This window comes from Pavona decussata, unplaced genomic scaffold (assembly GCF_977016875.1).
Source record: "Pavona decussata unplaced genomic scaffold, jaPavDecu1.1 SCAFFOLD_102, whole genome shotgun sequence".
NCBI lineage: Eukaryota > Metazoa > Cnidaria > Anthozoa > Scleractinia > Agariciidae > Pavona > Pavona decussata.
This window is the reverse complement of record NW_028145517.1, coordinates 4172380-4187142: the sequence shown is the minus strand read 5'-3', so window position 1 is coordinate 4187142 and position 14763 is coordinate 4172380. Positions and strand designations below refer to the sequence as shown.

Genomic DNA, 14763 nt, shown 5'->3' with positions numbered 1-14763 from the left:
TGAAGTAAATCATAGTTCAGCTCTTTGTTTCCTCATCGACTCACCGTATCAATCTGACGTTTTTCCGTATGTACATGTAAGCATGAGGATCTTCGGTGGTTATTGAACGGCCGGGCGCTTACTGAATCTTCCGGGAGTGAGTTTCTGTGACTTTCAATCATGAAGCACTACCGGTACATGAACGACTGTTCAGGTTAGAAAGTAACCACAGATAGCTTTCATCAATCCCAAAAAGATCCTTTCCAATGAAAACCTCTTTTTTATGCGGATACTGAATTCACTTCGTCACTCTTTTGCCTTCGCCGAGCATGTAAGGCTAACTGTACATCTGACTATATATTGGCCTTAAAAAAATCCTCCCTAAATAGCCTTTAAGTAATGATATAACAACATAAAACAATAAAAATATAACGACAATTTTTGTCAAACCAAGTCTAAAATGTCTTACCAGGGTGAACGGGTTCCATTTGTTCAAAGATTGAAAAACTTTATCCAGCGGATAAGTCGCTACTCAGCGGCTAAAATATACTCCAAATTAAACATTGGCAAGATTTTCATATATATAATCCCACGTTGTTTAAATTATGCATACGATGTTATAACTTTCGTTTATTAACATGATTAATAACAGCATGGGGTAATGAGGAAATTTTTCGGATATTTAATCTGCCCGGTTATCGATTTATCCAATGGATTAAGTTATGCACCTTTGAACCAGCGACAGTTTTTAGACTAATTTTTTCTCGCTGGAGCAAAACAAACGATCGAGCGCGGAGTCAGACCGGAGAAGAGAAAGCGAAGGACTTTGATAAAATCTATTTAAAGAGCAAAGAAGTTTCAGTACCAAACAAAAAGGATTCGTTTTCAGGATCGAAAATTTATGTTCAAGCACAAGCTTTCGATTCCCTCACGGAATCTTTGTCAAATCTTTGCCTTCGTGCTTGAACATAAATTTTCGATCCTGATAACAGTGAAAACGAAACCTTTTTGTTTGATATAATATGACAGGATCAAGGAACAATTCAGTTTTCTCTAGCAAGTTTCAGTATGTCACGAGAGGAGTCTCGGCCTACCGTTATACGCGTTAAGGCCCAGATTTGGCGAAAGAGGTAGAGTCGAATGAAAATACATTTCGGTTCGACTGTCACACTATCAAGACGCAGCAACTGAGAACAGCAGATGGTTCAAAATATGGACTCGGTCTGTAACCGGTTAGTAATATAATTTGCCTAACCGACAACTGAGAAATCAATTTGAAGTTTGGGTCAGAGCTATTCGTGGAAGGCTTAAAATAACCATAAAATTAAATTCCATGTGGTGTTTCCAGTTAATACGTAAAGGAAGAAATAAATATTTTCGTAGGGTACTAAAAATACATATCCCGCTCATATTGAAGCACCCATTTAGACCACCAAAAAAACATAAACCTGGCGATTTGCCTGAATCACGGCTTACAGTGATGTACAAAAATGAAAGAAATTTGACCGTGCATGAGATAAGTTGTATACTATACCACTGAAATTGGAGAAAAGGCAGCTACTGTATCTCAGGTCTATATGCAGTCACCTGTCTTCCATCGCCTCAAGGTACTTGAGACTAAAATGATAGCCCGAGGTTGTAGAATTTTAAATACTAATTACTTTTGGAAAAAGTAAATGAAAAAGGCCTTGTTTGATTGTTGCTCAATCAAGTGTCGATTATCAGATTTTGAAAAAAAAATTTTGTCGACCACTGTAGACACAGAGACGTAGCAAATGTTTGCTCATTGTCGATGTGGAGTGTCTTTCTGATTTAGCACGACATAATCTAGTCAATCATGCCATTACGCCAGGGGAAAAAGTAGATTTGTTTTGCATATATAGGAAATGAAAACCTATGTGCCTCACAGTTTACGATGAAACGTGTCACCTGAGCGATGTGCAGAAGCAATTAATTCCATAATTTGACATGTTATGAACCTCAATTTTACGCGATAAGAAGAATATGTTCTCATCCGTCTCTTAGAATCGACTTTTTGTTCGCGTTTGTTCTATCTGTAACTTGAAATTGTTCAAAACTTTCTGGGGTTGCTTTTGAACTGACTGATCTCACTTTTTATACCTCTTTCCCGTTTGTATTACAAAAGTAGCTTTCCGTGACTCTAGACAAAGCGTGATATTAATACATTTGCGATAACTCGATAATGGCCAAAAATGACTTGTGCAAATCGTGATTATCGCTCATTTAAATCCCAGAGTCAGATCATTTACTTAAAAAATAACAATGCTGATAAGAACTGTATCTAAAGAAATCTTCACCATTAAATTAGGAAACTAATATGTTACGACTCCATAAAAAATTCAGGCGTGGCTAATCCGCCCATTCCGTCGGTGTGTGTGTGTGGTGGGGGGGAGCTGGACTTTTTTTGTTCTCCCTTATGACATAGTGGTGTACAAGTATGTACGTCCCCGAGAGTCATGATTCTCAGGACGTTTTGGTCTGAAATAAAGGGTTTTAGGATTTCGATCATATTTCTGTAAAATGACTTACGAACGGATTTTCTCAGTAAGATAGAGCCTATCTTGATGGGATGCTCGGTTCTGCCTCTTTTGAGCTTGGACAGATCTAGAGTGCATGCAATACGCCAGGTCTCGGATCTGGATGAACGTCTGTAAACATAGAATACTTGTGTAAATTGAAGACTTTGAAACAGAATCCGGAGAGACAACTTCACTCGAAAATTCGGAAGCGTAACCTCCGATCTACCCAGTAGTTTTGCTTTCATTTGTAGCTGCTACAAAGGATTGATATTCTACAGTCAATTGGAGAATCGCTTAGAAATCACCCTTAATTTGAAACATACACAGCTGGGATTTGAATTGAAAATAACTTTAAAAAAGTGATACTCACCTTGTATAAGTCAGTTCATGAAAACCGCTCTTTACAACTCTACGATGTTTAAATATTGAACACTTTGAAACTGGATCTGAGAAAGTGTGACTCCACTCGAAAATGCTGGAACAATTCCGAGGTGTAACTCCGAGATGCCTTCCCAATGAAATGATCGTTATTTGCCGTTTTCATTTGCAGCTGTAAAACGCTTTACAGTAAAATTAAAGCCGAGAACTCTTAGAAATCACCCTTAATTTGAAACGTGCCCGCAAATCAACTAGAGCTGAGCTTTACAGTAATTAAAAATAACTTAAAAAGTGATAATCACCTTGTATGGCTCAGTTCATGGTCTCCATAAAATTGCCACTTCTACAGTCTAAACTCGGCTCAAAGTAATTTTGCCACGATGGACTTCTGTCTTTCGGCCTATCCTTCTAAAAAATTCATAAAAATCACAAGGCCACGTTCCTTGAAAAATTTGTCGGCAATCTTCAGTTCCATACCTTCAGTCACAATATTTTTCTCACTAAATTCAATTAAACGATGACTGTTCCAGGTCTAATTCGTGCAGTTGATTAACTGAATTGAATTGAACGATTTACTCCACCTGTTGTCGTAGGTGAAATCCAGGTCCCCTTGATAAGTTTCAGGCACCTTTCTGCCTTTGGGCAAAGGTAATTTTTTTCGGCTTTGTCGAGTTCGATAAATGAACGGAATTCTAAGAGACTGATCTAGAAAATAGAAGCAAGGGCGATTGAAACCTTATATGGAATTTCCAAGAAGGCACACTATATTTACTTGCACAATTGTTCCTCTCATGAGGATGCATCCCACCTAGAATAAACCGTAAGACGTACGCTGAGTTACGGTTAGCAGGCTTCAGACTGGAGCAAAGCCAGAAGAGTTTTTCAAATCGGCCGGAAGCGAGCAAGAGGAGCGGGTCGCTAACATCGAGTCGTGTTTCTAAAATGGGACCTTTTGAGTAAGTGTATTGCGTACTGGAATCAGTTCTTTTTCATGTAAGCATTTACAAGAACGCTATAAATTGAGCTTGAAAATACACTAAGCCCTTTAGATGTGAAACTTATTTATCGATATATGTCATATATAGAAACCGAGAAAGTGATACGCAAAAGTACATATTGTAGTAGTACATGGAATTGCAAGTTACAATCATGACATACCTTTAATAGGACGCATTCAGTACGTTTTTCAAATACTTCGTTGGAATTGTCTAGATCTAATTTAATTATTCAGCTATTTATCAGGTCAGCTAGTAGACGGGGCTTTGTGAGGTAATTTTTATCTTTATCGCAGATAAAAACTCCGCACGCTGCATGCAGCTGTAAGCCGTCTGGACACGGGTAGTTGTTGAAGAATCTAAAGACTGTCTATACCATACAGCTGTTTGGTCTTGTTTTTGGCACTGTAAGGCACAGCTTGTCAGGATAAGATTCATATATTTTTTTTATCAGTGAGTACCATAAGCAGGGAGGTGAGTAAAAAATGAAGTAATAAAGTAGATTTAGCTGAAGATGACGATAAAAATCCAATAACTGTCTCACGAGTAAAAATAGAGCAGTATTTAGAAGTGGGGACGAACGAGTCTGGATCCACCAAGCTACCAAATAATCGTCAAATCCCGCAGATATAAATGGAGGGGTTTTACTTGACGTGTTAAACCGGGAAATCTGGAAAGAACCGGCCGGAAATAAAGCATACAGGAAATTGGTCGTTTCTCCTGGCTACAATCAGCCCGTCTTTGCGAGCGCGCTATAAGCCAAACGCATTCGCGAGCAAAAAAAAAATCGGTTACACGACTTCCCCGTATCTCTGCAACGCGATTAGTTGCGTTCGGATTCTCCGTCACCTTTCCATGCATCACAACAGAATCCAACCTCTTATGCCCTGTGCCTTGTCACTTAAAAGGACGTTGTTCAGACTCGTTGGTGGCTATTGAGAAATTGTGTTCACGTTCGTCAATTGAACGACCACCATTTTGTTTATTGTATCGCAGGGAGGTATGAGGAAAAAGCGCGGGAAATGTTCAGACCAGTGCCCGCGCACGCGCGCTACCTCCAATGATAGTGCTTGGACACTGACATAGAGCGACAATGGGCAACCAGCCTGACCAGGGCCTAATATGATCAATCAATACAATTCAGCGAACAGTACCCCCCCGCCCCCATGCACCTCTCAAGATTACACTGGGGTTGAAGAGGGGTGGCATGCCAATGTTTCAACCTAGTTTCAGCAACAAAGGAACATTTTCAACAACAAATAAGAACAGAACGGTCATGTTGGATGGAGTTTGGACGCATTTTAATATAAAACACGGTAGTGTACACAAAAAAGATTTTTTAACAACAGTGTTCCAGTGATATTTACAGCTGCAAGAAGTAAGCTGGGCAGGGACAATAACTTCAAGCCACACCTCAAAACTTGCACTTTAAAAATAATCAAAATCCTACGTTTACCATACGACCAAAGGGCTGATTTACAGTTTTCTCGAGAACAGCTTTTTCCCACTGTAAATCTACGCACACTTTAATCCGTTTCAAGTCGTTGTACGGCTTGAATTTGTTTCAAACTTCATTTGGAAAACATACACAGATAGTCAAGCCCAATCTCGTTCCCAGATTTCCCTCGGCTTTGCGAGAACGAAATCTGGAGACGAGGTATAAGTCAGTTTTGTAATCTGAACAATTTCTTAGGTCGCTTGCCGAGCATTTGCTAGCCAGCTGAATACGAACACCTTATAATGACAGACTGTCCCTACAGCGTTCAACTAAAAATAATATTTAAATGGTCTCTGATGATATATCTGACGAGTTTCTTTCAGATGCACTAGAAGACAAGGAGGCGAGAGTACTCCCGGGGGAGGGGGGGGGGGCTGTATTCTAGTAACACCCTCCCCCACTGGAGAGCACCCGCAAGCCACATTACAAAGTGGTCTAACACAATTAAAATCCCTTGCCACAGTACAAATCAATTACAGGAGGAACAATAATTATTGTGAGGAAGAAAGGTGTTAAACAGAATTTTATGTCGTCAAACTGGTGATTTCATATAAAAAGCTTCAGTTTAGCTTGATTTTTGAGGCGAAATTGTCACATTTTTATCTGTATTTTGTTAGATAATTTTTGACTGGTACCGTGCATACATTTCATGCTTGAATGTGGCAATTTAGCAAGCACCAATCAACAAGATATCAGGTTGCTTAGCAACTCCTCCAGAAAAATGAACCGTTTGGCTCAGTTAATTTGAGTATACATTACAGCACTGCTAACTTCACTGATGATAATTAAGGCATTCCTAACAACTGGAATATTTTTGTGGCATTACTACATATAAAAAAATAATAATAAATGATTTTGCCACATGTCTAAAAGTGAAAATAAAATGCACTGATTTTGAACAGTTCAATGGTTTTGTGTGTTTCATATCATTTTCCTCATTTTTCAATAAATTATTAAAAAAAATTATGTGTTTACTGGTGACATCTGCAAATCCAGGGATGGGAAATTTTTTCTCATCACTATTTTCTTCTATAAAACACCAATATTATAATATTCAGGGGCCCCTACAGATATCAGCCTTTGAGCTGAATGAGCCGCCCTGGTGAAATAAAGTTTTTACTTACTATATTTAAGTTAAGCTTTCATTCTTAAGACAATTTTACACAACCATTCCAAAATTTCCTGGCCTCTCCTATAACTTGGAGTGGCCAATCTGAGTATTAACTATTTTACAAGATGCAAGAACTTTTACTCTGTGAGGCCACAATGTTTTGACCTTTTAAAATACGGGACCAAGAATGAGACCTTCCAAACTTTCTGAAATTCAAGTTTGAGATGTCAGCTATGAGCGTGAGATTACAAAACTTCAAAAGCTCTTCAAATCTTAGCTTATTTTTTGATAGCCACCTTTACGGTTACGTGAAAAAAAATTCTGACTCAGAGACACATGTGTAGAAAAACATTAAAAAAACCTGGACTACAAGACCTGCAAAAATTCAACTTCAATTTTGCAACATCTGTAGTTTTTGAAAACCACCCACCTATCCAATAACTTAATAAGATTTTAAAACCATTACATGTGTAAAAATATCTTGCCATAAGGCCTTTCAAAAGGAAAGGCCGTTTTTTGTGTGCATTTGGTAGCCTTCAGAGCAATGTGCCCCTCAAGGTACACATTGTCATAGAGATCTCCAAGGTACTCTGTCTCAAGCCCTTGTACAAGCCCACGCAAATTCTTCACAAACTCTCTTTTCGACATCTTGTTTTTGACATGTGGGCTGCTTAGATCAACGCTGAGAAGGATCAATGAATGGCACAGAATAAACACACTCTCTGCGTGGGAGAAGAAAGGAAAAAATATCTTGGTTACCTTACTGATTCAATTCAGTGCCTACAGTACTAATTTTAGTTTGGAAAACCAAAACAGACATTTTTTTGGACCCATGTTCAGTGCTGGAAATATTTTTCTTTCTTAGGAGGACATGTGTCATTTCAAATGTTTTGTTGATTTGGACATGCGTACATTTTACTGCAAACTGCCATCCTGGATTTTACAATATCTATTAGCATAAATGAGATTTAAAAGGGGTCTTTGTAATGCTTTGTTGGGTGATCTCAAAATGCACAGCCATTTTCAACAGCATACATTGTAATTTTCGCTGTTATCTGTTTTACCATAAAAACAAAGAAATCAACCAAGTACTGATTCCTCTTAAATTGTGTGAATTACTCGAGTCAAAAGTAATATTTAACCAATCCTTTAAATTTAAACCTCAAGGTAAAAAATAATAATAATAAAAAATAATAATTGTCTTTCTAACATGCCACCCAGTGTTCCAGACAGGGGAGCGGTCTTGGGTCAAAAACCCAACCAACTGAATGGTGATCTTAACAAGATTTGGAGAGAACCACACCTATTTTGCCCCTCAAAATTCTTCATTGACTCCCTGACTTTGAAAGTTATCTGGAACACTGGGCACCCATTCTGTATGCCAAATAGAACTGATTTATTCCACCAATGACAACACATGTGATATTCTTACCAGGTGTAAAGGAAGTGGTAGGGTTTGTAGCACAAAACTGCACTGAAAACTTGTTCAAAAGCGTATCTAAGAATTCTCCCCTTTGATCTGGGGGATAAACACGTTCAAAGAATTGCCTGAAACAGAAAGAAGAGCAGATTAAGAAAGATGTATAGTTAAGCAAAGCAATGACTGTTGACAAAGAAATGTCTGAATCCCTGAGAGGAGTCCCTCCATGACCCTCTGTACACCAATAAATTAATTGCTCTAATCATTGAGCTACTGTTAGGCTAGTGGTGAGCTGGTCATTAATGGCTAACGTGTGGCACATGTCCTCCATATCGTGTAGTTCCAGAACAAGAAGAAAACAATACCTTAAGGCCACAGGTAGAAAAACTCCCTCATAATTCTGCATATTCACAATTTCTTGTAAAACATCTCTTCTGCAAAAGTCAGGAAAGCAAACAAGATCAAATCAATTGATACACACATACATGCAGCAAAAAGCAGCAACAGCAGCCATAATAAATTTTGATAATGAAGATCTTAATTTGAATGTTATTTTCAAGGTAAAGCACAACCAGTTGACATGACTACAGCTTACTATGGTTTATGATAACAAGTCTCTGTGCCAAACTAGATCTTATCTGGAGAAATTTAGATTTCAAAGCCAAAAAAGTCAGTCATATATGATAGTGTTGCCTAAAACCATCAAATATTATAACTCAATTTGTAGAAAAAAACCATGAGATTCTATAAACAAATCTACACATATAAAGAAATTTACTAACAAAAGGCAAGTTACGTAACGACGTTTCGGTGTCATCCTGGCACCATTACCGAGTAAAACTGCAACAGAAAAGATAATTTATACATAAAGTAAAAGTGTGAAATAGAATAAATTTAGACTAAAAGTAACTGTCTGGTGTTCATTCAGAGAGGTGTTACAAAATGAGAGTTATGTCCATTAGACAAGCATTTCAAAGATTAAGCGATCAAGCTTTCCCTGACATTTTTTTAGGATGGTGAAGTTGCTTGTCAGGTCGCCAATTGTGTCAACTTGGTGATTATTCTTCAGGTGTTTCCCAATGGCGGAGAACCGATGTTCATCAATGCGTTGGTGAAGGTGACGGCTGGTATAGCCAACGTAATCTGCATCGCACAGATCAGATACAAGGTGATACGCAACACACTGTTGATTGATCACGGGTGGCTTAGGCTCCTGCACTTTAAGATCATCACCAAGTTTACGGCTTCTGAAAACTGGCTGTAGAATGTGGTCAATTTTGTTGCTTAAGTCAGAGAGATGTTCCTTTACTAATAAATTGTCAGCTGACCTCTGGTCTTTGAATGGTAAGACTATCCGATGGATGTTTTCAGTTTGAGGCGTCGGTAGCGTGTCTCGCGACATCACAGAAGTAACGAAGTGGGTGATGGTAGAGTTGATAAGAGAATCTGGGTACTTGAGTTTAGAGAACAGCAGTTTGAGACGTCCACATTCTGTTGTAAATAGATCCCAGGTCGACGACAAGCGAAAGGCACGGTTTGACATTGTCTTGACTCTTAATTTGTTCTATTTCACACCTTTACTTTAAGTAGTTCTGTTGCATTCTTTACTTGATAATGGTGCCAGGATGACACCGAAACGTCATTCCGTTTTTTCGCTTATTTTTATAGTCAACTGTATTTCTAAATTTAATCTTATCAAGTTATGTACCTGGTATTAAGGTACTCTCTGACTGACTTGCCATACAGTACCCCAGTACAGTTAATGAATTTGGCGATTTCCACAACAGAGTCTTCCAATATATTATGTGTCACAAAATAAAGCATTCCCTGGAATAAAATATACAGTAAGAGAGGACGTTAATTCATAATAATTATTATAATGTGTGGTTCCAGAAAATATCCATACCCCTCCCACGGAAGACATTTTTATTTTAACCCCCCCAACCCCTCGGAATTTCCGTTCCAGAGGGTTTATGATGACCCCCCCACCCCTGCGGAATTTCCCGGTTTTTAGAACCCTCTTCCATGAACCCCTCGGAAGTTCAAAATCCATTTAGACTAAGAAAATTGACTACTCACACTATTACGATCAATTTTTTTATTATTGAAGCAACGTCGACAACTCTAGTTCAGCTATTTACAACATTGCGCTATTTTACTTGTTTATCCTTTTGCTTAAACTATATCCGGAAAAAATTGGATAGAACTCTAAAATGGTCAATTTTTTTTTCGTCAAAAAACACGGTCGTATTCTTTGTTGTTGCGTAGTTTACGTCTATAACTTTCTCGAGCGCTTAAGAAATTATCTCTATCATGTTACAACTTTTCTTTTTCACCTAAAATTACGACGGCCTTGCAAATTCCATTTTCGTAATGACATCTGCAGAAAAACGTTTGCTTATTAAATACCACGAAGAAACCGCTATGAATATAAGTTGCACATTGAATATACGATGCTGGGTTTTTTATTTATCAAGTAGAATTTGAAGAACTTTGAAAACCCAGTCGAAAACTGGCTGCATGCACAAGAATTAATATTATAAGCCACCTTTGAGAACAGTTTCAAAAGGTTCTCCCTTCAAAACTTCAAAATTAATTTGTCCGGCCGTGGCAATTGCGTCTCGGCACTTAATTCAAATAGTTATCTCTGCACCGAGTTCGTGAATGAAATGAATTCGAGAAAGAAAAAAGTTTGTGTTTTTGACATTTTGTCATGTTTTTATCAAATAAACGTCGCTGTTTCACGTCCCATGGGATTCAATCTTGAACAAAATTGGCATACATCGAAAAAGTTGTGCATTTGATTCAGTGACTGCAATGTACATCAATATTCACTGGATGGAAAGATCTCTGCAGAATCTTTTCTCTTTCTTCCAGAAATCTTTTTTGTGAAAGATTGCATTGAAGAAATTACACGTTTTGTGGCCGCAGAAAAATAATTTTCCGTGGGAAATAAATAAATAAGCGCCTGCAGACCCGTTGTACATTTCGCCGTGTCAGAAATAGATTTCAACCGCAAACTAACCTGTGGAAATATGAAAGGCCATGCTCATCAAAAAAGTCGCTTTGTTCAGAAACCTTTTAATCTCACTCATTTGATGCTACAATACAAGTAAAGAGGGCTTTTATTTATTTAAAACCTCAATTTTCAAACGATTGTGAAGTCACAGCCATGCTCGGCATGATGTGAGGCTGATCGATCGCGCCGCGAAGTCGAACTTCAAAGAAAAAAAACCTGTCACGCCGCCGTTACTTTCGCTTATCAGAAGGATTAACCAGACAACACTTCTACCAAAATGACTTTTTCCAGAATGATTCATCGTTTTCACTGCTTTTGTTTCAAAACAACGCACGTAAATTTGTTTTTGTGCTTCAGATCGATCGTGTGTTTCTTTCAATGTTTTGTACATGGTTCGTGACCCTTTGGAAAACTAGTTCCCCACGAAACCCCCCTACCTCTCGGAAATTACTGCCCTTTAACCCCCCCTCCCCCTTGGAATTTCCAATGGTCTTCCATGGGGGGGGGGTATGGATATTTTCTGGAACCACACAATACCTTTTTGTGCACTGTTCAAATTATTACCCCAGCTGTTGAAAAAGGTTGGGAAAGGCAGGGAATTTTTGCAAGCTACTGTAATGCAAGTTTGACACCTGGTAACTTCATTACGAAACATCAAACTGCAAGCATCAACAACCCCAGGAAAATGACGATGTGGCACTTCAACCTTGTTCCTAGGCTCCATCGAGGAGCATTTTGAAAAGTCGTGATAAAATCAGCTAACCTGATTAGTTGACTTTACTGGTGATTCGCAGGGATGAGCGTGGAAAATCGCGGGAACGGGCAAACTTGGCGAATGCCAGCAAATTTAATCGCTGATATCTGACATGCCAGATATTGGCGATTTTATACGCCGATTGCGGGGACAGGTGAAAATCGCAATTGTTGCACCGGGCACACCTAGTGATTTTCAACGATCGGTGTATAAAATCGCCAGGTGTGTCGCCGGCTTTAGGGAATCTCAAAGGCCAAATATAGAAAGTAAAAAGCTAAGTAGGAATTTCCAGAGGGGTGTGGGGCTTCTATGGTTGTGGTATGGATATTTTCTTGAACTACACATTCTACAATTTTTAGGTGTTTTTACTGTGAAACAAGATACTGACCTGATGTGGATCATAATTGAAGAGGCACGTTCCTTCATCTAAAAGCATGTAAAGCTTTCTGAAAGATAGCCTCCCCTGATAACGGAATACAGAATAACCGCTGTTACAAGGATTACATCTGATAATGATGATGATGATAATAATAAGAATAATAATTTTATTTAAGTATCAATTGATTTAGCACTGTATCGCTTGTGCTAATTGGGGACACTAGAAATAACTGAAAGAAACAATTCAAACAAAACATAAACATGCATGTTTTTTTTAAAAGACTATTCTCATGAAAACTAAGAGAAGTGGCTGACCTAAAAAGATGAAATAGCCAATAGCCTAGCATGTTTTCTCAGACATCAAATTTTGGAAGTTAAAGTTACATGTATGTCACATCCAATTTCCTTTATTTTTTCACACATTTATAAACACTATATTTCAAGGCATGAATAAAATGCACATTTCTGCCAATTACAAAATGGTGGATTTTACCACAAACACCATCCATAATGTGATATCACTCAGTTACCTGATGTTTTCTTTTGTAAGCTGAAGCATAACCCCAAGTGGACTTTGCAAGGCTAAATGAAAAAGTAAAGTAAAATTAAAGATCGATTAGTCTAATATTCTTTCATGTCATATAATGCAGCAGGCCCCATCAAACTTAATGATGTTTGCCGTACCAAATTAAAACTGCTGTACTGAACTGATTCAGGTACCACTCTCTCCCAGTGGAGTGACAGGGCTGTCATTAAGAGGCGGGGGCCGGGGATTTCCCCCGGTTACTAAGAACGTGGCCCCCGGTTATTTTCATAGGAAAATAGAAGAAAAATAAAACCAAAAAAAAATTCCTAGCCATTTGATTCCCCGCCTACTTGTTGTATTTATCCAGCAACTTGAAATCTTAGTGACAGCCCTGATCGGAGTGGTGTCTGGGTCAGGCCTAATATAACTTAAAAGACCCCCTCGGGCAGGGGGAGGGGAGGGTCATTTAAATCAAATCAAATCAAATAACTTTATTTATCCACTGTTTTCTCATCAGTTACATCAGGTACATCATGACACATCTGATCAATCAGTAGTTAGTAGTGAACTGTCCCAAAGGAGCACCAATCATTTTGCTATTCTGGTTTTCACAGCCCAGTTACTAATGAAATTTTGTTCAAGGACAAGCTGTAACTCATTTTGAAGACAACGAAACAAACTTTATTGTAATTATATAGACACAAATGTTTTACCGGAAATACACCACTTGCAAATTCTATAGAAAGTATATCCGGGACCTGAGTGGTGTATTTTCCACATCCTCACTAGTGAGGATATTGATGACGTCATTTCTCACTTTTTCGCACTTGTTTGTGCCAACAGTCAGTGAAAATGGTGAGCAATAGATTATCTAATAGATAAAATAAAAAGAAAATTACCTGGTGACTTGAAGATATGGATTTTATTTTCTCATGTTAAAAACAATATTTTAATCACTCAATGCACTTGTTCATAAAAACTTTGTTTTTACCACTCGAAAATAAAATTCAATTAATCAATTAATTTGACTGGTTTAGCAGATTTACTTTGATAAAATGTAGCACCTAAGACACAAAAGTTTGTGGTTTTTTTTTTTTTTTTTTTACAGCACATTGATTTATGCTACAATTTGTGCGTTAAAAATGTGTAACTATCAGCACCTGATGGTAGCTGTCTTCAATCATTTTGCTATGACAATAGTTTGTCTGTGTATCGGTGTCGGCAAATAGTTCACTGAAAATCTACTATACTGGCAGTAGAGTCCAGTATGGCAGTTTATTGCCTCCACATCTCACTGGTTTGGTGTTATATTCTTATGTTGAATGTTTATCGGTGTATCTTAGGAAACCTCAAAGTAAATACAATGTTGGAGTAGTTGAATAAACTTCACGTGTTTACACAAAGTACCCGAAAATTTCTCGTTCAGGAAAATAGCAAAAGAAAGAAACAAGGAAATCAACATCGGATTTCACAAGCGTCTTGAGGCATTGCAGGCGAGGATATGAAAGGCAAGATTTTCGTATATATATTGAGCAACCTTCGTGAAATCCAGTTGAAGCCCTGTCGCGCCTTTCAAAGTACAAACAAATAACTGATACAAAAGCTCTACAACTAACCTTTGCCACAGCAGTTCGTTATCGGCCAGATGCTTCCAAACACAAGCGGCAAGACAAAGATCTGTAGCGTTCAAGTGCGACAAAACACACACAGCTACTTCAGGTGGAAAGTTACTGAGATCTGGAAAAGACTCTAGCTGAAGAGTTCTTCTGCGATGGACAATTGACTGCAGTTGGCCCATGCATGCGATCAGAAATTCATAACGTAGCTTCGCACTTCGTGGAATCCGAGGAAACCACCGCCGTTTTGGATTTTATCGAAAACGTGCTTTTAAAAGGACGTTTTTGCAACTCAGCCAAACCCCATTTTTGTTGTGATCATAACAAATGACATCGGTCGGTGTGACGTGGCTACGAGGCTAAGGAACCACGCGTGCTCAGCATGGAAAACTGCTGGCTAAAATGCCCGAGGATGTGCAACAAATGTCTGTCAAAATCGAAAAATCTCTGCAAAAATAAACAAATCTTGACCTGTACTATTTCATTTGTACCTAAAGAAATATTTGGTTCGTTCGAAAACTCCAAAATACTTTTGAGAAGCTTTTGTAA

At 38.2% G+C, this 14763-nt stretch overlaps 1 protein-coding gene across 1 annotated transcript; it reads right to left on the bottom strand.

Annotated features, from left to right (window-relative positions):
• Positions 1 to 5176: 5176 nt before the first annotated feature.
• LOC146471747 (F-box only protein 8-like) lies at positions 5177 to 14571 on the bottom strand. The gene is made up of 7 exons (XM_085120266.1): positions 14215 to 14571; positions 12603 to 12654; positions 12083 to 12157; positions 9630 to 9748; positions 8287 to 8355; positions 7934 to 8049; positions 5177 to 7223 (listed from the first exon to the last, which is right to left on the bottom strand). The coding sequence occupies exons 1-7, from the start codon at positions 14394 to 14396 to the stop codon at positions 6964 to 6966; spliced, it is 873 nt and encodes a 290-aa protein (XP_084976392.1). The 5' UTR covers positions 14397 to 14571; the 3' UTR covers positions 5177 to 6963.
• Between the last annotated feature and the right edge of the window lie 192 nt (positions 14572 to 14763).

Coding starts and splice junctions, on each gene's coding strand:
- LOC146471747 (XM_085120266.1), bottom strand. CDS start 14,396: ATGGGCCAACTGCAGTCAATTGTCCATCGCAGAAGAACTCTTCAGCTA. Junction 9,749..12,082: donor TCAATTATGATCCACATCAG/GTCAGTATCTTG, acceptor ATTTTATTCCAG/GGAATGCTTTATTTTGTGAC. Junction 8,356..9,629: donor AGAGAGTACCTTAATACCAG/GTACATAACTTG, acceptor TGACTTTTGCAG/AAGAGATGTTTTACAAGAAA.